The sequence below is a fragment of the Coccinella septempunctata genome, chromosome 5 (genome assembly GCF_907165205.1).
Source record: "Coccinella septempunctata chromosome 5, icCocSept1.1, whole genome shotgun sequence".
Lineage (NCBI taxonomy): Eukaryota > Metazoa > Arthropoda > Insecta > Coleoptera > Coccinellidae > Coccinella > Coccinella septempunctata.
The window spans coordinates 32,419,629-32,444,152 of NC_058193.1; the positions used below are offsets into that span (position 1 = coordinate 32,419,629).

Genomic DNA, 24,524 nt, shown 5'->3' on the forward strand with positions numbered 1-24,524 from the left:
ATAACACTAAAACCGTTTAAGTGATTTTCGGCATTTCATATAAAACTTCCATGAAAAATTAAGAATGAATTTATTGAGAAAATTCAATGGAACAGTTCTGTTACAAAAATATTCAAATAAAACAACAATAAATAAGTTTCAATCCATTGCTGGAACTAACACAGAAGAATTCAAATTTACACATCACAGCTCAAAGATTCCTATTTGGTTTTGGCTAAATATTTTTTTTTGTACTGTTTGATTTTCTCATCGAAATATCTGTCTATAGATTGCACCTGGAATTAAAAATGGATGGTGAAAAAATTTTTACGAGTTCATGACAAAATTCACCTGCAGATCACATTCTTTCAAAGAGTTAAGAACTGTGTTTCTGGACTGTGCATTGGTCTTCTCCAAGTTGAGGCATGCTTGGACAAAACTTTTTGCCCACTTTTTCCACGCATCTATTTCTCCCTGTGGTATTGAAACTTTCTTAATCACAAAACAACATAACATATGGGAGATATATTTGATCGTCAAAGTCTAGATATCAAAATAAAATATTTGATGACGTCAAAAGTAGGATTTACAGGGCCAATTCTATGATTTTGGGTTATTCTCTTCAATGTTTCGGCATTGATCCGCATTCGTTTTCAGGGATTCTGTTGTTGTTCACTTCATTTGTCAAAATCCTGCACTTCTTTAATGAAGTATAGTGAGCTAAGAAACCTGCTTCGGTTGAAAACAAGGGAATTCCTGAAGATGGAGGCGAATGCTTACCGAAACGTTGGAGAGAATAAACCAAAATGATGGAAATCGCCCAAAGTATCCTAAAACACAATTTATATGAAAATTAGAATAGCTTCGCTGTGAAGATAAGGTAAACTTATTGATTTTTTAAATCTCCAACATGTAAAAAAGTTTTTCTTTTTTAGTGAAAACATGGTCAAAATAAAAACTTTTATCACATTATTTTACAGGAAATTCTCGATTATTATTTCATGATTTATCTACCTCCGTCTCCCTCTTTATCTGCTGAATCATAAAATTGTACTCGTTCTTGGACATTTCGACAAACTTCTTCATTTCCACATAATCCACTTCAATTTGTCCCAAACGCTCTTTCAACTCTGCATTTTCTTTCTGTACTGGAGACATGATTTGTGCATATTTATTCAATATTTCCGACAATTGATCCCGATGAAGTCTTTCCTGCTCCTTGAATCTGTTCAATTTTTGCTGATTTGCATCAAATATGTTTTTATAAGTTTCCTCAATTTTCGAAACTTTACGTTCATATTCCTTCCGCAATTTCTCCTGAATCGAGACTTCTGCCTTGAGGAGTTTAACTTTGAACAATGAATCATCTTCTGGGGCACCTGAAAAAATTTAAATGTGTAAATTGATTACTTTGACTATTGTGATTTTTATACATTTATCTCCATCTTCCCCAGTTCTCTTATCGATTTTATCCTCCAATAATTCTTTGATAGTTGTCTGTAATTCTTCGACTTCTTTTCGGGATGATTCTAGACTTTCATTGGTATTCTTCACATCAATTTGCAACTGCTCTACTTGCACTTCGTATTTCTTCAGTAAGTCACATTTTTCATTTAAAGCCTCTTGATATTTAAGGAGTTCGGATTTTGCTTCCTCCAAATGCTGAGAGGCGTCTTCTAAAGTTCGCATTGTTACATTCTTATCTTCGTTCTTCAAGGTATCTAATTCATTCCGTATATCAGCTAGTTCTTTATTCCTAATGTTGAGTTCATTGGTCAATGCATCAAGCTCTGCAATTTTACCATTCAAAGTATTCTCTATATTTTTCAGCCTAATTTCAGCATTCTTTTTTTCACCTTCCAAAAAGATTTTTGTGTTATTTAGTTCTTCTATTAATTCTGTCAATTTCTCAACTTCTTTTTCTGATTCTTTAAGGTTCACTTTACTTTCTTCAGCTTCTTTTTTCCATTTTGATTCAGATTCTTTCAGTTTTCTCATCAGTATACAGTTGGAATTCACCTGATTTATCCAACTTCCAATTTTAACTTCAACAACTTTCTTTGCAAGTGGTTTATGATCATATATACTCCAAAAGTTTTCCAAATCTTCCCGTAGATTAGATAGGTCTCTAGTTTCTACCTTTTCATCACTACCCAGTTCTTTAAGCTGTTCACTAAGCTGGCTATATTCTTTGTATAATAATTCGTAACTTGTTTTATAATGTTCCAAGTCGTTTATTATTTTCAGGAGTTCTTGTTTTTCACTTTTCAACATATTGTTTTGCTCAATCAAAGCTGTTCTGTTTTCATTATTTTCCTCTTTCTCCTTAATTATTTTTCGCAGAGATAATATGTTTTCTTCACTTTCTTGAAGCTTCAATTTCAAATTATTCAAATCCTTATTACTGTTGTTTGATTTTAGGCTTTCGATTTCTGCTTCAGAGGCCTCTAATTTTTGTTGCAATTCCTTGATTTTTTCTTCTGCATTCAATAACTCTTCACTCATTGTCTCGAGCTCAGGTAATTTATATTTGTTTGAGAGATTCTGTAGGTCACTTCTGGTTTGTTTTATCATATTTTCTATCTTGTCCTCCAATTCAACATTTATTGAGGTGAGTTGATCAATTTCTTGTTGTTTCTCTACCAGGGAATCTTGTAATTTTCTCATCTCATGTTCGGCCACACAGAGTATTCGACTGTGTTCAGGTTGATCTTAAAAAAAAGAAATATTAATGCATCAAAACAATCAACAGAAGATAGATCTACTTACTGCATTGTATGTTTGAAAAGGACAAATTCTTCATTTTTCTATACTCCAATAGTTCTTTTACATCATTTTCATAAAACCTCAAATATAAAAAAATTATCCAAAGCTACTGGTAACAATATGTTTACTTACCTAGTTTTTGATTTGAGAGTAGTGAGCTCAACATCTTTGTCGAGAAGCATCTTTTTCAACCTCTCGTTATGGATAACCAGTGTATCATAATCCTAGAAACATTAAGATTAATCTTAGTTTAGCAAATTCTTCTGACTAGGTATGCACTTACCAATGATTTTCTTTTAAAAGAGTTTGAAAGTAAAATTGGTTCACTAGATTCAAATTTATGTATCCTATCTAAAAATTAGAAAAGTTCGTTATTTCATACATGTTAGATGAGACAAGTTAATTTAAGATATACATACTTCTATAATGTTCATTTTCTTTAGTCAACATCTCTACTAAATTCAGAAGATCTTTGCATTGGTTTTGAGCGCTTTCTATATTGTCATTCAACAATTTTATTGTATTGTTCTGAAGTGACTCATTCTCACTACTATTTTCAATTGTCCTTTTTAGGTCAGTCTCCAAAATAATTCTATCTTTTTCCTGAAATAATTAAGATTATAATAATGATGAGAATTTAGTCCTATACCTTACTAGAATTTCTATCTTTCTTCTCTGTTCCTCAAGAATAGCTTCTAATTTTTCAATTTGCTCCTTATGGTTATTTTGCAATTCCTCTACATTGAATACCCTAGCTGCAACATTGAAGGGTCCAGTTTCCATTGCAAATTTCAGTTGTAATTCTTCAACTGTTGATTTATATGCTTGTACATCAAATTCCAACTGAACAGAAAAAGATTATGAGAAAATAATAACTCAGCTTGAAGACAAAAACTTACTTGTTCTACGGTTTTCTGTAAAGAACCTATTTCTTCATCTTTCATTGCTAAATTCTTTTCTTGTGTCGCTATAATGTCTGTCTTTTCAACTGAAAGGGAAATAATTTCGATTAAAAGTTCGAATCAAAAAAATCATCAACTGACCTAAAAGGGATTTAGTATTCCTCAAGGAAATTTCTACTTGAGATGTTTCGGCTTCTTGTAAAGTTAATCTACGTTTTAGGCTATCCATTTCTCTTCCCATATTTTCCTTATAATCATCGAATTCCCCTTTTAATGTTTGGATCTCTTTCATTCGTATGTCATAAAGCAGTTTTAATTGTTCGTAAGGTGTTTGCACATCTTTATAGGCCTGATCTATATACTCAGCAGAGGCTACTGATATGTTCGTAGAAGAATTCATGGTACTGTCATCATATTTGAATTCGTCTAAAGCATTAATTAATAAATTTTGCAACTGAAATAGAATATTATAATAATTATTTCAAGAAATCTTTTACAGTAAGTCGAATCACCTCTTCACGCCTTCGGATCTGTTCTTCCAAATCTTCAGCTTCTTCTTGATTTTCATTATTATCTACGATGTCTAGACCTTTTCCTTGGAAAAGGCTCATTCCTGGATCATCCATAATCAAAATGATCTCGCTTTCATTCAGAAGATGCAAAAGAAATCAGCTTCTCAAAATTCAAATATTGACAATACAAAAGTAAACATAACCCTAAAGTGTCACTTCTCCAAAAATTAGGTTAGTTTTATTTAACCTCACAAATAACCAGAACAAATTCACAAATAATGAAATAATTTTCCGAAAATTTTTTAAGAATAATGAATAAGGCACTCTTTCTTGTTAACAGAACTTGTAAGTCGTTGACTCCTAAGGTTTTTCACAAACTTATATTTGCATATTTCAGGTCGTTCCTGGGGTGGTAGAAGATTTTCAACCTCAGTTAAACCTAGATCCTCAACTAACAAGAAAGCGAAATTTTTCATTTCAACGCCAGTCTATTATGTAAATGCAGGAAAGTATAAAGCTGAGTAATTTTAGTTGTTTTTTACAAATGCAATTTTTCAGAACCTCATATTGGTCACTTGTATAGCTCAATAATCGCAGATACTATTGCACGATGGCATGTTCTGCAAGACAGAAATACACGAATCAAATTTTGTACCGGTACTGATGAACATGGATTAAAAATACAACAAGCTTCTGCCAAAAATGATATGACTCCAATAGAATATTGCAATAGAATTGTTCAGAGTTATCAAAATCTTGCACAATGTTTCAATATTACCTACACAAATTTCATACGAACATCACAAGATAGTCATTTGAAAACTGTTCATAAATTTTGGGTAAATTTACTGAAAATAATAGATATTCTTATCTAATAAACACATATTATATTACTTTCAGAATGTACTTGCTAAAAACGATCATATATATTCAGCAAATTATGAAGGCTGGTACTGCATTTCTGATGAAACTTTCCTGTCATCGTCTCAACTGAAAGAAGTAGAAGATGAAAGTGGAAAAAAAATATTGATTTCCGAAGAAAGCGGACATCCCGTTGAGTGGACAGAAGAAAAGAATTATTTATTCAGATTGAGTCAGGTCCAGGACGAATTAGTTTATTGGTTGAAGGGTAACGGTAAGAATGCCGCAAGTTTCTAATGAAGTGCATGGGAATAATATTTCAAGTTTAAAATAATTATAGGCGGGAGTATAATTTATTGGTGAAAGATTTAGATGAATACTCAATATTTGATAGTCATTAACACAATGAATATTTAGAATATTTTTTGATTTTTTCAAGACTGATATATATCTATCTTTGCAAAAATATATAAGCATTAATATCACTCTGATCAATACCGTGTCTCAATCCCAGTGGCATAACAATAGGGTGTCAGAGCGAAATGCTAAGGGCTCCCAACTTGAAAGACATGGCTACAGTTATTTTTCAACAAATTTTTATACTCAGTTACTACTGTTTGATTGTTACTGAACACGATCGTGTTTTCTGCAAAAAATTTCATGGAATCGCATTGTATTTGGGGGTATGATAGCTACGCCATCTTGAATATTTTATTTAGGCGATTTTTGGTGAAATTTTTCATTTTGATGAGCATCACATTTGAGGACACCCTGTATACTCCCTATACTTTTTAATGGAAAAATCGAGTTCTCTCATGGATTGGAAGTACACGGCCGAATCAAGTATCGATTCTATTTTGCAGAAAATGCAGTAAAACCGAAAAAATTCTACAAAATCTTATTGGATCTCGTGACGAGGGAAAATTTGCCCGATATTTCCGTTTCCCGACCATCTTCACGAGTCAGCTGGGGTGTTCCCGTGCCCTCTGACAAGTCGCAAACGGTTTACGTATGGCTGGACGCCCTCGTGAATTATTTAACAGCTGCTGGATATCTTACGGACGACAGCGAATTCAGGAAAAAATGGCCACCCGACGTACAAGTAATCGGAAAGGACATTCTCAAGTAAGTCCGACATTTGATTGCTTCCTTTCGGCTTTCTAATCGAATTTCGAATGATGTTTGCTTTGCATACTCGATTTTTTTCAAGATTTGTTTGCGAAAGTTGTCATGAGATTTGATCGGTAAGGAATAAAAGAATAAGGAAAGTCTATACGAAATACGTTCGGTTACTAAAATCGCGCAAAAGGTTGAGTATTGAAAAGATAAATCTTCTGCATGGCTCCAGAAAATCCTACAGCGGGATAAGACAAGGTTTATAATCCTTGGAGATAACTAGGAAAGAATTTATGTATCTCCTCATAATGAGTTTCATCAGGAACTAACGAGTGTTGAAAAAAATCGGCGTCAATTAGTCTATGCAATTTTAACAATTGGTATATTTTCCACATTAAAATCATTTTAACTTTAGAAGTTTGGAGTAAGAGTAAAGGAGATAGTTCTGCTGTTGTCCTAGCCATTCCTGACGTCTAACTACTGCAAAAATGAATAGGTATACTATTGTATAGTATATCATTACATTTTACTTCCCGTTGCCCCCGAAAGTTTTGGAAGTATATTCACCGATTTCAAAATTCAATCTTCGTCGCAGATTCCATGGAATTTTTTGGCCGGCATTTCTAATCGCTGCCAAGCTGGAGCCACCACGTACACTACTCTGCCATTCCCATTGGACTGTTGCGCACGAGAAGATGTCCAAATCCAAAGGTAATGTGATTGACCCATTCGAACGAGCAGAAATTTTCACCCCTGAAGGTCTCAGATATTTTTTGCTTCGAGGTGGAGTGGCCCACAGCGATGGAAGTGAGTAAAACAGTCACTTAATAAAACATATATAAAATGTTTGGAAATTTATCTAAGGTCCAGTTGTACAGATCAGATTAAAGCCAAGTTGACCCTGAGCTAGGTTCAACCATGAGGACTGGACTTGAACTTCAACTGTATAACCAGTATTAAATCCAATAGAGCCTTTTTTTTAGTTTAGCAGGAGTTATCTGAATGTTTTCTCCAGGTTATTCAGAGACATTGATAGCAAACCGAATTTTTTGAAACTTTTCTCCCTGTTTCATATTCTGAAAATATAGGTCGACAAATCCTCATTTTATTATACCACGTCGAAGAACACTAGGGTCCTATTTATTGTCTTCGAGTTAATCCTTAGAAGGAACAAAAAATGTGCCACGAAGGTCACGCGATAGCTAATAGTCTATCAGACCTTGGTAAGCTCCAACGTTATTCAATGTCACCCGGACAAAGTTATTACATCAATCTAACGACCTGACGTTCGAATAAAGATTGGCGAAAAAACGAGATGAGGAAAACCGAATAGTAGGCCAAGCGATTGGTTACGTCTTCCCGATATAGTCTCATCGGGCAAATATTGTTCGATATTTTGTGGACGAGAAGGAGTGAGGAAAGAACTCTCATTTTTTGTTTCTCGCTTCAAGTTTTTATTAGTAGAGAAAATCGTTGATTCTAGCGAACTTCGTATACTAGAATAAAACATTAATAGCAGGCAGAGTTCATCTTTGTAAGGAAAGAGTTTTGAATATTCTACCATGGTTAATATCTGGTCTCCTCTAGCTCTTCGTAGTGCTCTTACTCGATTCAGCATTGTGTAAATGAGGTTATCGATCAAAAGGCTCGAGGAAACTTTCGATGTTTTAATGTCTGCGGTGGGTCAGTTAGGCGATGTAATTGCTGTCACATGGCAGACCAGTGGTAGTACCTCGGAGCCTTTCTCTGGTATTTATAGGCTGAATATTTTCCATGGAAAACATCAGAAACTTATTTGTACACATACACAATATCATTCGGCAAGCCTGAATTACTGCTCTTTCCTTTTGGGGTCACATTGAAAAAAATTTCAGATTATAACGATTCTAAGGCGATCCGCGTGTTGAACGCAGAACTGGCCGATACCCTCGGTAACTTGCTGAATCGTTGCACTGGCGAAATTTTGAACCCCAATCAAGAATTTCCGACGATCCAGAGTGAGGTTTTCGAGGATATCATGCAGTTGGATGTTGCGAAGAAATTGAAGGAGAACGTGATGAATTTGCCTGGTGAGTAACAAAGTAAAGAAATTGGTAATTGATTGCTGAAAAAAAATCATGTAGAATTGTGTTTAATATTTTTAAAGATCGTTTTCGTTTGGTTCTATACTTCATCCCTAACCAACCCTGTATATAGCTTCGGGTCTTCCAAGTCTACAATGTTTCAGTTATTGATTTCAAAAATAAATAACATCATTAAAATTTTTGCTTCGTTAAAAGTTTTCGCTTTCGAACTCGTTAGTTGGAACAGTTAGTTCATTTAAGATGTCGAATAGCCTATGGTAAATTTTCAGTGATTCGTTACTAGGGTTGTTTTTATACGTATGAGTTTTCATTTTGTTGGAGAAAGTTTTTCGAACATTTTCTCAACTGGAAAATCAATAGAGACGCTGTATTATTTGTAATTTGTATTCAACATAATCAATTGAAAACCACAAATGCTATAAATGAAACTTTAAACACTGAAAAACTAACATTTTTTTTTTTATTGGAATGAAGAATCTGTCTATATCCTTTCTATTTTCTGCAGACATTTGCGAAACCAACTATAACGAATATAAAATCTACAAAGTGGTCGATGCCATTGTAGCAACATTACATTCCGCGAATTTGTTCTTCGAAACAATGAAGCCGTGGGAGTTGAGAAAAATTCCGGAGAAAAAGGATACTCTAGATGCTGTTTTGCATCTCACCATGGAAACTCTCAGAGTAACTGGTGTTCTACTTCTACCCATAGTTCCTGGTCTATCGTCGAACCTTTTGAACAAACTGAATATTCCCGAAGATTCGTGGACCTTTCAGAATGTTAAGACTTTTTCGTGGGAATCTAGTCAATTTAAGAGCTTTAAATTGTTACCTGATAAAATAACGTTGTTCAGGAGAATTTTGCTGGAGGATAAACCAAAAATAAAGAGATCTGAACGATATTACCGAGTTTTATTATCCCCTAACGTTTCTTCGCAAAAAATTAAAAAACAAAAATGTGTTAAATTTCATCGTTTAGAAATAAGAAATCAAATAATCGTAAGGTAGGTAATCTTAACATAAATATTCATGAATTTTAACCTTAATGATTGATACTGCCCTGAGGATGGCACTCGAAAAGCAATTTCTACATTTTTCCCTCAGAAACCAGAAAACTGACAGAAATTGAGTAGGGAAGCAGAAAGTCGAAAAAATTTTCTGAGGTTTTCCCTATGATTGCAAGGTGTAGAAAAAACCTTCCTTAAACTACTACACGTCGACACTTCTCTGACAGTGAACAAGTTTACCTGTGAAAATCAGACAATTCAGTTTTTATTTTAATTATGGATTATCATCAATCGTCGGTCACATCAATTCAATCATACTTTATAATACATAATTTGTCATGGAGTTGATCTCTATACGAGATACTCTATAATATTTCCTCATTCTTCTGGATGAGACATCAGCACTTGACTTGGAACGCTTTATTTTGAATACAATACAGTCTCAAAAGTACACTCATGATAAGATGATACGCGTGAACGATTTTAATTGAAATATGCTCACTTCTTTCAAGCCCATAGTGTGCAATCATGACTTGTTCGACGCTATACTTGTTATCTCTCTGTGTCCTGTTTCAATTATCCACTTCCGTGAGTAGATTTCCGAATTTCTATAGAAAAATCCAAACCCGGCCAGTGAAAGCCGACGAAGACAATGGTCAACCCCTGATTTTAACCCCCTACATAGAAGCTGGAAGGATCCAAGAAGCCAGGAATGCATCCAGGGTTACACATAAGGCCTTCGGAAACATCACCCATTACACCGGATTCTTCACAGTGAACAAAACGCACAACACAAACCTATTCGCTTGGTTTTGCCCTTCTGAGTCTGACCCAGCCAATGACCCTGTCGTGTTATGGCTCCAGGGTGGTCCAGGTTCTACTTCTTTGTTTGGTCTGTTCTCCGAAAATGGACCTTTTAGGATGAACAACACTAGAGATGTGGTTTTGCGAAAGGAGACGTGGACGAAGAAGCATAACATGATATGGATAGATAATCCTGCTGGGGCAGGTTATAGTTTCACCGACGCAGAAGGCTTGGCACACGACGAGGATCAAGTAAGCGCCGAGTTGTTCCAGGCAATCCAGCAGTTCTTCCAGCTGTTTCCAGAATTGAGGAAGAACGATTTCTTCATCACTGGGGAATCTTACGGGGGTCATTATATACCTTCCATATCACACTACATATTGAGGGCTAACAGAGGTCTTCCTGAACGTTTGAAGGTGAACCTCAAAGGCTTAGCAATTGGAAACGGCTGGACAGACCCGATCAACCAGCTGAACTATGGAGATTATCTGTATCAGCACGGTATTGTAGATTTGAAAACGAAGGATTTCCTCAACACTATCAGGGACGACTCCATTGACTTGATAAAACAGGGAAGATACGCCGAGGCTAGAGACAGACAAGACGAAATTCTCTACACAATGATGAGCATGACGGGCATAACCAACGTTTACAACTACTTATTTGCCCAAGATCAAGACGACGAGCCTCTTATGGACACCTTCATCCAAACCAGCGAGATAAGGAAGGCGATACACGTCGGCAACGCCAAATTCCAAGATGGCGGAGACGTCAATGAGGCTTTGAACAGCGACGTCATGAAATCGGTGGTGCACCTTTTGCCTGAGCTAATAGACAACTACAGGGTGCTTCTGTACAGCGGACAGGTTGACATCATCGTCGCTTATCCATTGACGGTGAACTATCTGGAGAAATTGAATTTTTCGTCTTCGGCAGAATACAAGATGGCCAGTAGAAACATTTGGTCCGTGAACAATGACATAGCCGGTTTTGTTAAGGTAGCTGGAAATCTTACCGATCTTCTGGTTAGAGACGCCGGTCATATGGTGCCCCACGATCAGCCTGTATGGTCGCTAGATTTGATTTATAGATTCACCAGGAATTTGAAATTTGACGAAGAATACGATTGAAAAAATAAGTTATTTTTGTTGTTGAGTGCATATTGTGATTTATATTGATATTGATGAATTTTAATAAAAATAGAAAGTTCATTAATATGAATTTTCTGAGGAATAAAATGAACAAAATGTGAGAACAGTTTTTTAAATGAATAGTTTTTACATTTCAGCCAATTTACATCTAAATACTTACCTGCATGTATCTATATTATAATATTTGATCGTAGTTGGAAATATTCTTTTAAAATTTAAAATCTTTGATGACTGACTCTTCTTTTTTGTACATTGTACGAAAATTGTAGCTCATCTCAGAATTCCTTCTTGAAGTTCATCCTTATGATCAGACCGAAACGAAATGAATCGTGAAAAATTCATAGATTTGTGAAAAATCCCAAAAACCTTAGTTAAAATTGCAAATAAATTCATGGTTGGAATCACACTACATCCTGGTATTTCCCCTCAGTACTTAGTATCAAGGAAATCTACTTTCTCAGAGTAGCTAGATTAGTTTTGAAACATCCAGAAAAATCACGTTTTAGGTACTCTGTTGAATAATAGAGCGCAAGTAAGTAGGGAATGGAATTTTTTTATTATTTATTCTCTTCCAAATTGTTTTGAATTATCTCGTAACCACAATTTTCGCAATTTCCATTTTTTTTTGGAATATATTCGTATTTTCTAGATATGAACTTAATCAGTTCCATATATCCTTCAATTGCTACGTTGCAAGGTTTGACTTCAACCGAAAAGAAATCATGGAGTGTTTTCCTGGTAAGTTCCTTTTCACATTCATTTTTGATTTCTTTCTCCAGACAATTCAGAACATCTGGGAATACCCTGAAATATACACTATTGAATTTTCGAGAAATTCCTGAGCTCAGAAAAATTTTCGCTACTTTTGAATTTTTATGAGAGTTTTGCTTGATTAACTGAGTTTGTTTTGTTACCTGCAAGCTTCTGGCAAACTTGAACTTTGATAAGGTCTCATTACGTCTGTTTTACACTTGTAACCTTGCAAGGCACTTGTAATAACGCAGGGGTTCACCAATTCTGCAAAACGAAATATAATAATTATGTCTTCATGCAACTGCTAAAGTTATTTTTCTGTTTCAATTCAATTTGTGTATGAAGGAAGTCTACTACCTACTCTCCATAAATTTTGGATAATGTTGTGCATCATTCAAATATTTCAAATCTTTTTTCAGTAAGGCATTATGAAGTTTTGTTGATAAAAATGACTTGGGCTTTGAATTTTTCGCTTCAGCTCCTTCACTCTATTCCTGATTCAATAAAAGTACCAAATATATATTTATCTCTGCGAATACTCTTCATTTCCCAAAATTTTATGGTTTACTTCAGATGGAATACGAAAAAAAAATAATTTTCTCACCAAGGATACGTTCACCATTAATGCTGCAGAGATATTCGATTTCAGCGATGACTGAATCCATCACAGAATTTTTGAGAGCATTCATAAAAGGTGAATCACACTGTCCCCTTTCAGCAAGGATATTACTAACACAAGGTTTAAATTTTTTTGGGAAGCTCTCGCAGAAGGTACCATCATATGTAATATTTTTGACGCATTCGATTGCTTTGGTTTGTTGTGCCTATATGGAAATGGGGAAGATTTTTATACTTTTACTTATCAAAAAGCTCAGCTTTCAACGCTGAGAAAACATATTTTTTGAGACCCAGGAGGAAAATTATTTTTCGAGATCAAAAAGTGCTTTCAAGTTGTCCAAAAATACTTTCCTTGAGATCGAAAAATATTTTACACGGGCTCGAAAAAAATATGAAAAAAGTAATTTATGAAGTTATATTGTAGATATATTTACTGAGAATCAAATAGACGTATAAAATTTCTGGTTACTTATAAATATAAAAACAAAAAAATTTTTAGCCGTTTTAAGAACGAAAAGTTAAAATGAACAAACTCTTCAAGTCGATTTTTCTAAACCAAGAGAATTCAAAGAAAATTGAAATGGATAGGTTCAAAATTTTCACATCGTATTTTTGAGCATTTTTCTCTCACCACTAAATCTTCATGTGAATGGGTTTCGCATTGACGTACTCCGACGGAAGTAAGATAGAAGAGCAATATGGCTTGAGCCCTTCCAACATCTTCTTCAATATCATCAGATATATTTCCCTCAGAACATGAACTGAGAACTGAAATTAGCATATAGTAATTCGACGAACTACAAATAAGAGAATATTTCAAAAGCTTTACCTAGTATAAGAAAAATTAGATGTGTTTTCATGTTGATACGTTGAACACGAAAGAATAAATATTTTGATGAACGAGGGTTAGTTGGAATTCTCTTGTTGTTTTCGAATTCTACAATGATAAGATAGCAAATATTTCAAATTCATATTTTGTATCTGCTTCGAAAGGATTTTCCCACAGTTCATTACTTATTTTGATCCCGTTTGTTATTTTTAGATACATATATTCAGAATTTTCAAGATCCTGATATAAAATCAGGACGTAAAAAATTAGTATTTATCTGATTTGAAAATTAACCCTTCTTATTCTATGCTCGAATATTCTTTCATTTCCTAAATTCATTCAAATAAATTTGTTACGTCCTCACTCTGTAGCTTTACCAAATGCTCATTGCGAAATACCTTGTTAATATTTTTCTGTTCTGTTGTTTCATCAAAATATTCCCCTAAATCAAGGTCAACTTTAGAATCACAAAAATTTGATGATCATCATTTCAGCAAGAAATTTAATAAATACCAAATGGGTAACTATTGTAGAAATTTATTTATTTCTTTGGGTTTGTTGAATACCCTATTTATTGTCTTTATCATTAATATTCATTAGAATCATAATGCAATGGCAAAAAACACAGCAGATTTAAAAGCATCTTATTTTCTCCTTGTTTTTCATTGATCCACTAAACCTTAAGATATCTCAAATACAATTTTCTGAATGTTTTCTTTTTGTATTTTATTTTTAAATAATTATGAAAAAATGCAAACATTTTTCGTTTTCAACTGTTATGAAGGCTATGTTCTCAGTAACTTTTCATTTCAACAGAATATACAGGCTCTTCTTAGGAATTGTGATGTCAATCCTGTACTAGAGGAAACAAAATGGTTATTAGGTGAAATTATGAAACTCCAAATACAATATTCGAGTATTTTTAATTTCTAAATATCTCCAACAGATCTACATTTTTAAGAAGAATTCAGAGTCAATCTGAAATCAGCTGAGACAACCATGATAATAATGCTGTCAACGCAAAAATTCCGCTAATTGGAAATATAACATCATTGCTACGTTGCATGGCTTTACATCAACAGAAAATAAATCATGTAAGTCTGTTCTAGTCAGTTCATTTCCACACTCTTGCTTCATCTGGGTTTCGAAACATTTCTGCAAGCCTGGGAAGGCACTGGAAAAGAAATCAGAAATTATAATAATTCCTCCTGAAATTTGCACAATCAAGAGTCAATCAAGGTTATCGGCAACTATAGGTATTTTGTTTTTGAGTAGGTACCTATTTAAAAAATACCTATAACACGAAATGTTTTTTCTCTTTTGTGTTAATAATCCAATTTTCGTTTGATTTCCATATCAAGTTCACAATTTAAATTGATAATTTTTTTTTGGTCGTTTTATAGAATGATCACTTAATAGATAGGCACTTTTTTGTGAATAATATATAAGTGTTCACTTACCCACAAATGGCTATTACGTTTTTCTTGTCTACGATTGGTTCTGTGATGTTCTTTCTACATTCATGACTCAATTTGACACTTTTAAGAACACATGGATTGAACATTTCTGAAAATAACTCATTTCAAAACTATTGAAAAATTCATATAGGTAGTGATGAAGAAACACAAAACGAGAAAAATGTCACCCTGATTTCCAAAAGTGTAAATTATTAATGATACAATTTGACATTGATCGAATGTCCTTCATTGAATTAGGTATAGCTGTAAATATTCACTGGTGTTATCTTCAGCTGAATATTTGAGTGTTTAGAAATATCTTCGAGTATTCAACAATGGGGTGGGGGTTGATACTCAATGGAAATATTAATAATATTATAGTTATATTATAGTGAGTTCCCTCACCCAAAATGTGTTCTCCATCAACATCACATATGTATTTTGCCTCTTCAATAAACGAGTCTAGAATAGCGTTTTTTAATGCGAATCCATTAGGATCTTCACATTTCTTAACTTCATCCAGCAGTCCTTGAACGCAAGGCTTAAAATGATGGTTGAAGGTATCGCAAAATGTACTGTTATATCTGATATTCTTAACACATTCAATTGCTTTCCTGTTTTCCCCCTAAAAAAATCGTGAAAAATTTGGGTAAAATTGAATTGGATTCGTACCTTCAACTTTTCAGGTGTAGATTGTGAACAATTCCGTGGACTAAAACTCGATAAGTATTGAATTGCCAAGGCCTGGAACAATCCAATATCTTCCACCTCCGATTGATAATCTTCTTTGGTTTCCTGTGCGAAACCCGACAAAACTAAAAAAAAATGCTTTTAGCTGAATATTCCATTGATTCCGTTTGTTGTCTCACCAAAAACTGACAATATTATAACCAATTTCATTTTCGCTTGCATCTAAAGGACTGCAAATCGATTTTGATTCTGTATTTCGATTCTGGACCTGAGTAGATAACTGGGCTATTTCGATAAATTTTCAGACTCTGACACGAAACAAGGTCGTTCTGTTAATTCTGATCAACAAATTTGACTCATCGTGTAACATTTCAAAAAGATTATTACATTTATTCCGATTTTGATATTTTCATACATTAGGAAAAGTATGTCCTTCTTCCAATTCTTTTTCATTAGGTATACTCATATTTCTTCTTTTCTCCGGATAGTCTGAATGATACTTTTTTACGGAGTTCCAAAGAACGCTCAAGCAGAAGGTTTTCATTGAGGTCAGGTTCATGTTAGTGAATAGATATCTCTTATCATCCTGATGGATTAGATCAGTAGCAAGCGTTCCTCATGAGGAATTGGAAAAACAGTAAATTCAACTGAGGACCCACGATATTTGACGAAAACGATTTCAGTTCAGTCAATATTTGCCAATTTTGCCACACAAAAATCTGAAACAGTTCGACACCATTCTTCAGTAGATACCTATATTTCGGTTTGTCGTGAAAAATTAGCATTTATCTGAACCCTTAATTCAATGCCCGATTCTGCTTTCTTGTAGGAGTTTTATTTCAGTATATTTCTAAAAATTCATTCAAATGAATTTGTTACGTTCTCACTGTATGTACTTATACCAAAACGTCATTGTGAAATACCTTGTTAATATTTTTCTTTTCTGTTGTATCATTAACATCGTTGTAATTACAAAAAATTGGTACCCTAATCATCCGGAAATGAATTCCGGAATATAGCGTTTCATTCATTTGATGAATCTTCTCCAGTTTCCTCCTGATGACCATTACGTGTCATAAAAATACCAAAAATTCAAAGAACCCAACTCTTGAAACTAAGTTGGACGCTGTCTAATGAATATTCGAATGTTTTGTAAAATAAAAGTAGTCCTCATATTTTCTCGTAAATGCTCTGTGTTCGAGTAATTTGACGTTCAAAAATTTCTGTGAAATTCGAATATTGGGTAGAATAAACATGCTTTAGAATAGCTTCCTTTTCTTGGGAATTGTGTCAATCCTGTACTAGAGGAAACAGAATGGTTATTAGGTGAAATTATGAAACTCCAAATACAGTACTCGAATATTTTTAATTTCTAAATATCTTCAACAGATCTACATTTATCAGAAGAATTCATCTGGAATCTGAAATCAGCTGAGAGAACAATGATAATCCTGCTGTCAACGTAAGTATTCCGATAATTCGAAATATAACATCATTGCTATGTTGCATGGCTTTACATCAACAGAAAATAAATCGTGTAAGTCTGTTTTAGTCAATTCATTTACACACTCTTTCTGCATCTGTGTTTCGAAACATTTCTGCATGCCCGGGAAGGCACTAGAAATAGAAATCAGAAATTATAATAATCCCTCCTGAAATTTGCACATTCAAGAGTCAATCAAGGTTGGCAACTATATACTCCATTCACTTTTATTTTAGCAGTCGGTTGGCCATGGAAATTTGACACATTTCACTCTGTATAGTACGAAAATCTGGGGTTATGACGCTTGTCAAAACATTTTTGGGTTTCAAATCAACACTATGTTGCCCGTTCTACGTAAAAGTTTCTGTTATTACGTATTTTATCACAATGTCTAATCTCTTCGGAAAATATGTGACGAACATAATTGAAATTTATACAAACTAATTGAAGGCATACCAAATCCAGTTATTTGCATGGAAAATACAAGAGATCAGTATAATATCATAATATGCACTAGCTTGAGGAGAGTTAATGTTCGTTATCTTCTTTGGCTAAAGTTTGAATACGTTACATCAGTTGTAGATTTTAAAAATATTTACCCGAAGATGAAATGCATATGTTGCAGTGGTTGGGAATAGGTATCTCCCGAAGGAATTAACAGATAATTACAAGAATGTTAAATTCTTCAACAAAAATCATCTCGCATCAATATAAGTAAAAGGAATTAGAGGAAGTTTCAATCAAGATGAACTTCACCTTTGAACAAACATTTCACATGAATAAACAATTAGCAGGATAACTGGCGCGTATTTGTGAATGTTCATCTTAATACATTGATATAATAATAATAATGAGGTATTTATTGGTACCTTAAGACATTTACAATGTATAGGAAAAGACGAATGAAAAATAGAAAAATCAATTTTCGGGAACTTATTCTACGATGACATTCATCGAAGATCGTGTAGTAAACTTTTCGCATCAATTCACTCAAACATAAAATTCTCAAATGCCACCACTTTTTTGGCTCCCCCAATAGAGGGAAATTCTTTTTCATCCTCTTCATTCACAATCTTTCTGATTGTGGAAATATTCAGCTGAAATATAAGTCGTTTAGATTCAGATGAAACATTATATAAATTCTCTTACATTGAATATATCCGTCTGACGTATTATATTTTAGAATATCAGGGTATAACTATTTGAATGAGCGGACCTGAATTCTAAATAGCACTTCCTGAAACCCTGTCTGTTTTTTCAATCATTTTCGGCATTGTCGTAATAAAAATTGATATAAGTTGTGGCAACGGCGTTATGACATTAACGACATTTCATGAGTGCCAACCTTACTCCGTTCTAGTTACAAAAACTTGAGAAAATTATTTCATGGCCAACCGACTGCTAAAATAAATGTGAATGCAGTATAGGTATTTTGTTTTTGAGTAGGTACTTATTTAAAAAAATACCTATAACACGAAATGTTTTTCTCTTTTGTGTTAATAATCCAATTTTCGTTTGATTTTCATATCAAGTTCACAATTTATATTGATAATTTTTTTTTGGTCGTTTTATAGAATGATCACTTGATAGATAGGTACCTTTTTGTGAATAATCTAAGTGTTCACTCACCCACAAAGGCTTATTGGGTTTCTCCTGTCTACGATTGGTTCTGTGATGTTCTTTCTACATTCATGACTCATTTTCACACTGTCAAGAACGCATGGATTAAATATTTCTGAAAATATCTCATTTCAAAACTATTGAAAAATTCATATAGGTAGGGATGAAGAAACACAAAACGAGCAAAATGTCACCCTGATTTCTAAAAATATTATAGTTGTGAGTTCCCTCACCCAAAATGTGTTCTCCATCAACATTACATATGTATTTTGCCTCTTCAATAAACGAGTCAAGAAGAGTGTTTTTAAATGAGAATCCAACAGGATCTGCACATTTTTTAACTTCATCCAGCAGTCCTTGAATGCAAGGCTTAAAATGATGGGTAAAGGTATCGCAAAATGTACTGTTATATCTGATATTCTTAACACATTCAACTGCTTTCCTGTTCTCCTCCTAAAAAAATTGTGAAAAATTTGGGTAAAATTGAATTGGATTCGTACCTCCAACTTTTCCGGTGAAGATTGTGAACAATTCTGTGCATCAAAACTTGATTCTCGTAAGTATTGAATCGCCAAGGCCTGGAAAAATCCAATATCTTCCTCCTCCGATTTAAAATTATCTTTGGTCTCCTCTGCGAAACCCGACAAAACTGAAAAAAATGCTTTTAACTGAATATTCCATTGATTTCGTTTGTTGTCTCACCAAAAACTGACAATATTATAACAAATTTCATTTTCGCTTGCATCTAAAGGACTGCAAATCGATTTTGATTCTGTATTTCGATTCTGGACCTAAGTAGATAACTGGGCTAATTCGATAAATTTTCAGACTCTGACACGAAACAAGGTCGTTCTGTAAACTCTGATCAACAAATTTGAACTCATCGTGTAACAAAAATATTATTACATATATTCCGATTTTGATAGTTTTATTCATTAGGAAAAGTTTGTTCTTCCTCCAATTCATTCTCATTAGGTATACTGATATTTGTTCTTTTCTCCGGATAGTAAATGATACTTTTTTACGAAGTTCTAAATAACGCTCAAGCAGAAGGTTTTCATTGAGGTCAGGTTCATGTTAGTGAATAGATATCTCTTATCATCCTGATGGATAAAGAATGCCTTAGATCAGCAGCAAGCGTTCCTCATGAGGAATTGGAAAAACAGTAAATTCAACTGAGCACCCAGGATATTTGACGAAAACGATTTCAGTTCAGTTAATATTTGCCAATTTTGCCACACTGAAACACTTCGACACCATTCTTCAGTAGGTACCTATATGTAGGTATGGGAAAAAATATTTCGATTCTTCGTAGAAATTAGTATTTATCTAACCTAAAAATCAGACCTTCTTTTTCCATGTTCGAATCTTCTTTCTTGAAAGGAGTTTTGTTTCAGTATATTTCTGGAAATTCAATGGACTTAAACGAAATAAATTTGTAAGGTTCTCACTTATAACAAAAGCTCATTGTTAACATTTTTCTATTCTGTTGTTTTATTAACATTCCTCCAAATCAAGGATCTTCAGAATTAAAAAAAAACTGATAATGTCAATTTAGCAAGGAATTTAACGGAACCCGAAGTATCTATTTATTGCTGGAATTTCTTTGAGTATGTTGAATGCCGAATTTTCTTCTTCAGTCCTTGTTCTTCACTGAACCTTAAGATATTTCAAATAAAATTTTCTGATTGTATTTGTATCGTTTTTTTTAATTATTTTGGTAACGCGCCAAATTTTTTCGTTTTCTGTATTGTGTAGGGGATGATCACAGAACTCTTCATTAAAAACCTCTTCTTCTAATCAATCCTGTAGTGGATAATGTAAAATTGTTATTGGGTGGAATTATGAAACTCACAATACATTATTCGCGTATTTTTAATTTTTAAATATATTTCACAAATTTACATTTTTCAGGAGAAATCAGTGTGAATCTGATACACCCATAATGATTCTGTAATCAGCGTAACATTTCCACGATTTCGAAATATATCATCATTGCTGTGTTGCATGGCTCTACATCAACAGAAAATAAATCATGTAAGGTTGTTCTAGTCAATTCATTTCCACATTCTTGCTGCATCTGGCTTTCGAAACATCTCAACAGGCTTGGGAAGCCCCTACAAATAGAACAGATTTTCACAAAAAAAATTTTCGTGAAATTGAAATTGTCAATTTCTTGACAGCACCGGAAAAAATTTAGATTTTATAATCCCTCCTGAAATTTGCACAATCAAGGGTCGAGGTTATCGGTAACTGTATTTTGTTTTTATGTTTGTTTGTGCTGATGATCCAATTTTCGATTGATTTCCATATCAAGTCCAGAATTCATATTGATCACTTTTTTGGGCGTTTTATAGAGTGATCACATGTTTTGTGAATAATAAAAAGTGTTCATGCACTCACCTACAAAGGGTTAATGGGTTTTTCCTGTCTTCGATTGGTGCTGTGATGTTCTTTCTACATTCATAACTCATTTTGACACTTTTAACAACGCATGAATTGGATATTTCTGAAAAAACCTCATTTCAAAACTATTGAAAAATTCATAAAGATAGTGATGAAGAAACACAAAACGAGTAAAATTTCATCCTGCCTTCTAAAACTGAAAATTAATGATATTGTTTGACATTGATCGAATTTCCTTCACTGAATTAGATATAGCTGTAAATATTTACTGGTCTCATCTTCAGCTGAATATTGGAGGGTTTAGAAATATCAAAAATTAAATAGTTCTGAGTTCCCTCACCCAAAATGTGTTCTCCATCAACATTACATATGTATTTTGCCTCTTCAATAAACGAGTCAAGAGTGTTTTTAAATAAGAAGAAATTAGGATCATCACATTTCTTAACTTTATCCAGCAGTCCTTGAAGGCAAGGCTTGAAATGATGGACAAAGGTATCGCAATATGTACTGTTAAAACTGATATTCTTAACACATTCAATAGCGTTTCCTCTTTCCTTCTAAAAAAATCTATGAAAGTGTTGGGTAAGATATAATCCGATTCGTAGGTACCTGCATATTTTCATGTGAAGCATGTGGACATTGCCATGGAACAAAAATACTCAAGTATTTAATCACGAAGGCATGGACCAATCCAATATCTTCCACCTCCGAGGCTTCTCTCTCTCCTTCGGTTTTCTCTGCTAAAACCGACAAAACTGAAAAGAATGTTTTTTAGTCAATATCCCATTCATTCCGCATGTGGTCTCACCAAAAAATGACAATATTAAAACAAATTTCATTTTCGCTTGCGTCTAAAGCACTGCAAATCGATTTCGAGTTAGTATATTCCGATTCTAGACTTGATGCTTGATAACAAGAAGATTTCGATAAATATTCTCCAAACAAGGTCGTTCTCTTAATGCGGATAAACAAATTCAAGCTCATCCAGTAACATTAAAAAATATTACATATAACATATATTCTGATTCAAATGGTTTTATTCATTAGGAAAAATAACTCTCAAACAGAACCTTTCCATGGAGGACAGGTTCATGTTGGTGGATAGATAACTCGTATCATCCTTTTCTAGATAAAGGATGCTTTAGATCAGAAAATGCAACTGACGACCCAGGATATTTAACGAAAATGGTTTTAGTTCTGATGACTTCTTTTTGATCATTCAATTCAGTCAATATTCGCCTAGTACACACAAAAATCTAAAACAGCTCGTCACCATTTTTCAGTATATGTATTTGTTTGAGAAAAGTTGTCCTAATATGTTTTCGCTGCTACTTCCGAAAAGGTTAGGGGCTCTTTTGAGTTGCTATTTCTGAATGATAAGTAGGCTCTGAACAAAAATAGTCAACTGAATTCTAATACTCTTTATTTGAAAAAAACTTGTTCAACAATTATTTTTGGACAAGTGTTTTAGAAACATCAACTACGTACTATGTAAATTTGGTATTTGAGGTAAGATGATATAGGTAATTTGAAACACAAATTGTTGTGTTTTCAAAAAATTGTCTTTGTTTTTGTGATGTAATTCTCAGATATACATTTTCTTTGTGACTATTGAATTTTCAAGGTGAAAGTAGATGAAACAACCACAATGTTAAGTATTCAACGCAGATATTCTGCCAGTTCGAAATATACCATCATGACTGCGTTGCATGGTTCAACATTAACAGAAAATAAATCATGTAAGGTAGTTCTAGTCAATTCATTTCGGCATTCTTGTTGCAGTTGGTTTTCGAAACATTTCTGTAAGCTTGAGAAGTTACTGAAATAGAATGTTACATAATGTTTCAATAAATAACGATATACCAAGTGAAAAATTTTCGTATTACATCTAAGAGTTTTTTAAATAATAGGTTATAAAATCCTTTGTTGTAATCCATGAATATTCAGAAGGAATATTGTTAAAATTTTCATTCGTTGTAAAAACTGATTTCATGATGAATAAATTTTTTGGCAATGATGTTTTCATACCTACAAATAGCTGTTGGGTATATTGTGTGTCCCAAAGGTCTGGTAATGTTCTTTCTGCAACCATTGCTCAATTGAACACTATCAATAACACATGGATTCCATATTTCTGGAAAGAAATTCATAAGAATACAACGACAGGAAAAAACTTTATCTCGAGCATCCTAATTCCTAGGGGTGGAAATATTGAATTTTTTCAACTATAAAATTTTGTTAGAAGGTAATATCGTGTCAAGACTTATCAAAATTATAGGGTTCTCTAACCCAAAATATGTTCTCCATCAACACCACATATGAATCTAGCCTCCTCAACAGACGAATCGAGAATCATGTTTTTAAAAGCGATTTCGTCAGGTGCTTCACATTTTTTGACCTCCTCCAGCAGTCCTTGAACGCAAGGCTTGAAATGATGGACAAAGGTGTCGCAAAAGGAACTGTTATTTCGTATATTCTTGACACATTCAATGGCTTTATCGTTTTCTTTCTGAAAAAAATGGACTAGAAATTCGTGAAAAATCTTATTCGATTCGTACCTCCAAATTTTCAGGAGACCACTGTGGACACTTCCATGGATCAAAAATTGATAAGTACTGAATTGCTAGAGCCTGGAAGAAACCGATGTTTTCCACCACTGAAATCCACTCTTTCTCAGTTTTCTCGGTGAAACCTGAGACAACTAAAAAATTTTTAATGCATACTTATTATTCCATATACGTTTCGTTTGTGTCTCACCAAATAATGATAATAGTGCAACAAATTTCATTTTCCCTTACTTCTACAGCACTGCAAATCGAGTTTGAGTCTCGTATTTTGATACTGAACGTTGAAAACATGTTAGTTTGACTTTAAAACATAACAAGGTCTTTTCCTGGAATCTGATCGAAAGATTCGACTCAATTGAGTGAGATAAATAGCATTCATATTGATATTCACATTTTTATTGTTTGAATATGTTCATACAGTTCCTTTTACGATCCACTTTTCATCCATTTTAACAGCATATGAAACGATATTTCATTTATTGAATTTTAATCCTTAAGGACAGATGTAATTTTCATTGGAACTCTTGACTCTTCCTATCATCCTTTTGGGGTGTATTAATGAGGGACAAGAGAAACACGGGCAATTTTTCATCCTGAGACCCCAATGTATGACGTAGCTTATAATTACGCTAATTAGAGTTGACTCCGTCAAAGAGTTATCGATGTTGAAAAGGTTGAAAAAATGCATCTTTGCTCCCATTTTTCTCCTTTGCTTTATCGAATGATTGAGTCTTCTTAAGTTGCTATAGCTAATAAGTAATAAGGATTCAAAATAAAAGAATCATTTCAATTCTGCTTCTATTTAATGAAACGAAATATTTTATTTACAACAATTTTCTTTACATTCAGTATAGATAAAAACATCAACTATGTATTTACATCGAAAATAGAGGATTTGTGTCTGAACGAGGAAAATAC

The 24,524-nt window shown here is 33.5% G+C and overlaps 7 protein-coding genes across 10 annotated transcripts; 2 read left to right on the forward strand and 5 right to left on the reverse strand.

The window, feature by feature from the left end:
* Window positions 1-54: 54 nt before the first annotated feature.
* LOC123314430 (myosin-1-like) lies at window positions 55-4,371 on the reverse strand. Its single transcript, XM_044899719.1, has 12 exons — window positions 4,160-4,371; window positions 3,789-4,101; window positions 3,645-3,733; window positions 3,400-3,588; window positions 3,165-3,348; window positions 3,029-3,096; window positions 2,878-2,969; window positions 2,749-2,825; window positions 1,413-2,690; window positions 994-1,358; window positions 331-453; window positions 55-275 (listed from the first exon to the last, which is right to left on the reverse strand). Exons 1-12 carry the CDS (start codon window positions 4,271-4,273, stop codon window positions 201-203), a joined length of 2,967 nt encoding a protein of 988 aa, XP_044755654.1. The 5' UTR covers window positions 4,274-4,371; the 3' UTR covers window positions 55-200.
* Window positions 4,346-9,243, forward strand: LOC123314431 (methionine--tRNA ligase, mitochondrial). Its single transcript, XM_044899720.1, has 8 exons — window positions 4,346-4,504; window positions 4,557-4,664; window positions 4,718-4,998; window positions 5,060-5,294; window positions 5,884-6,145; window positions 6,732-6,943; window positions 8,011-8,205; window positions 8,726-9,243. Exons 1-8 carry the CDS (start codon window positions 4,471-4,473, stop codon window positions 9,226-9,228), a joined length of 1,830 nt encoding a protein of 609 aa, XP_044755655.1. The 5' UTR covers window positions 4,346-4,470; the 3' UTR covers window positions 9,229-9,243.
* A 374-nt stretch (window positions 9,244-9,617) lies between these two features.
* LOC123314432 (venom serine carboxypeptidase-like) lies at window positions 9,618-11,284 on the forward strand. Its single transcript, XM_044899721.1, has one exon. The coding sequence runs from the start codon at window positions 9,756-9,758 to the stop codon at window positions 11,160-11,162; it is 1,407 nt and encodes a 468-aa protein (XP_044755656.1). The 5' UTR covers window positions 9,618-9,755; the 3' UTR covers window positions 11,163-11,284.
* Window positions 11,285-11,716: 432 nt separating this feature from the next.
* On the reverse strand, window positions 11,717-13,537 carry LOC123314434. The gene is made up of 5 exons (XM_044899723.1): window positions 13,384-13,537; window positions 13,186-13,322; window positions 12,541-12,760; window positions 12,098-12,200; window positions 11,717-11,987 (listed from the first exon to the last, which is right to left on the reverse strand). Exons 1-5 carry the CDS (start codon window positions 13,412-13,414, stop codon window positions 11,741-11,743), a joined length of 738 nt encoding a protein of 245 aa, XP_044755658.1. The 5' UTR covers window positions 13,415-13,537; the 3' UTR covers window positions 11,717-11,740.
* A 750-nt stretch (window positions 13,538-14,287) lies between these two features.
* On the reverse strand, window positions 14,288-19,496 carry LOC123313910 (27 kDa hemolymph glycoprotein-like). Of its 3 annotated transcripts, none has more exons than XM_044899015.1 (5): window positions 19,336-19,489; window positions 15,513-15,655; window positions 15,246-15,465; window positions 14,844-14,949; window positions 14,288-14,557 (listed from the first exon to the last, which is right to left on the reverse strand). In XM_044899015.1, the coding sequence occupies exons 1-5, from the start codon at window positions 19,376-19,378 to the stop codon at window positions 14,398-14,400; spliced, it is 672 nt and encodes a 223-aa protein (XP_044754950.1). In that variant the 5' UTR covers window positions 19,379-19,489; the 3' UTR covers window positions 14,288-14,397. The 3 variants fall into 3 exon arrangements, with proteins under 3 accessions (XP_044754950.1, XP_044754951.1, XP_044754949.1); XM_044899016.1 differs by lacking the exon at window positions 19,336-19,489 and adding an exon at window positions 15,710-15,869; XM_044899014.1 differs by lacking the exons at window positions 14,288-14,557; window positions 14,844-14,949; window positions 15,246-15,465; window positions 15,513-15,655 and adding exons at window positions 16,878-17,147; window positions 18,643-18,748; window positions 18,867-19,086; window positions 19,134-19,282 and having other exon boundaries at window positions 19,336-19,496.
* A 996-nt stretch (window positions 19,497-20,492) lies between these two features.
* On the reverse strand, window positions 20,493-22,008 carry LOC123313473. The gene is made up of 5 exons (XM_044898370.1): window positions 21,848-22,008; window positions 21,649-21,794; window positions 21,380-21,596; window positions 21,037-21,142; window positions 20,493-20,750 (listed from the first exon to the last, which is right to left on the reverse strand). The coding sequence occupies exons 1-5, from the start codon at window positions 21,876-21,878 to the stop codon at window positions 20,591-20,593; spliced, it is 660 nt and encodes a 219-aa protein (XP_044754305.1). The 5' UTR covers window positions 21,879-22,008; the 3' UTR covers window positions 20,493-20,590.
* A 229-nt stretch (window positions 22,009-22,237) lies between these two features.
* On the reverse strand, window positions 22,238-23,927 carry LOC123313810. 2 transcript variants are annotated; one of them, XM_044898840.1, is made up of 5 exons: window positions 23,797-23,927; window positions 23,598-23,740; window positions 23,329-23,548; window positions 23,068-23,173; window positions 22,238-22,846 (listed from the first exon to the last, which is right to left on the reverse strand). In XM_044898840.1, the coding sequence occupies exons 1-5, from the start codon at window positions 23,825-23,827 to the stop codon at window positions 22,699-22,701; spliced, it is 648 nt and encodes a 215-aa protein (XP_044754775.1). In that variant the 5' UTR covers window positions 23,828-23,927; the 3' UTR covers window positions 22,238-22,698. The 2 variants fall into 2 exon arrangements, with proteins under 2 accessions (XP_044754775.1, XP_044754774.1); XM_044898839.1 differs by having other exon boundaries at window positions 22,244-22,858.
* Between the last annotated feature and the right edge of the window lie 597 nt (window positions 23,928-24,524).

Coding starts and splice junctions, on each gene's coding strand:
- LOC123313810 (XM_044898839.1), bottom strand. CDS start 23,827: ATGAAATTTGTTGCACTATTATCATTATTTG. Junction 23,174..23,328: donor TGATGGAGAACATATTTTGG/GTTAGAGAACCC, acceptor ATTTCTTTCCAG/AAATATGGAATCCATGTGTT. Junction 22,859..23,067: donor TACCCAACAGCTATTTGTAG/GTATGAAAACAT, acceptor ATTCTATTTCAG/TAACTTCTCAAGCTTACAGA.
- LOC123314431 (XM_044899720.1), top strand. CDS start 4,471: ATGAATAAGGCACTCTTTCTTGTTAACAGAACTT. Junction 4,505..4,556: donor CTTTCTTGTTAACAGAACTT/GTAAGTCGTTGA, acceptor TGCATATTTCAG/GTCGTTCCTGGGGTGGTAGA. Junction 8,206..8,725: donor GAACGTGATGAATTTGCCTG/GTGAGTAACAAA, acceptor TATTTTCTGCAG/ACATTTGCGAAACCAACTAT.
- LOC123314430 (XM_044899719.1), bottom strand. CDS start 4,273: ATGGATGATCCAGGAATGAGCCTTTTCCAAGGAAAAGGTCTAGACATC. Junction 4,102..4,159: donor AGATCCGAAGGCGTGAAGAG/GTGATTCGACTT, acceptor ATTCTATTTCAG/TTGCAAAATTTATTAATTAA. Junction 454..993: donor AGATAAAGAGGGAGACGGAG/GTAGATAAATCA, acceptor TCAATACCACAG/GGAGAAATAGATGCGTGGAA.
- LOC123314432 (XM_044899721.1), top strand. CDS start 9,756: ATGACTTGTTCGACGCTATACTTGTTATCTCTCTGTGTCCTGTTTCAA.
- LOC123313473 (XM_044898370.1), bottom strand. CDS start 21,878: ATGAAATTTGTTTTAATATTGTCATTTTTTG. Junction 21,795..21,847: donor TTTAATATTGTCATTTTTTG/GTGAGACCACAT, acceptor CATTCTTTTCAG/TTTTGTCGGTTTTAGCAGAG. Junction 20,751..21,036: donor AACCCATTAACCCTTTGTAG/GTGAGTGCATGA, acceptor TTCTATTTGTAG/GGGCTTCCCAAGCCTGTTGA.
- LOC123313910 (XM_044899014.1), bottom strand. CDS start 19,378: ATGCAAGCGAAAATGAAATTTGTTATAATATTGTCAGTTTTTG. Junction 19,283..19,335: donor TATAATATTGTCAGTTTTTG/GTGAGACAACAA, acceptor CATTTTTTTCAG/TTTTGTCGGGTTTCGCAGAG. Junction 17,148..18,642: donor AACCCAATAAGCCTTTGTGG/GTGAGTGAACAC, acceptor TTCTATTTCTAG/TGCCTTCCCGGGCATGCAGA.
- LOC123314434 (XM_044899723.1), bottom strand. CDS start 13,414: ATGAAAACACATCTAATTTTTCTTATACTAG. Junction 13,323..13,383: donor TCTAATTTTTCTTATACTAG/GTAAAGCTTTTG, acceptor TGCTAATTTCAG/TTCTCAGTTCATGTTCTGAG. Junction 12,201..12,540: donor TAATGGTGAACGTATCCTTG/GTGAGAAAATTA, acceptor TTCGTTTTGCAG/AATTGGTGAACCCCTGCGTT.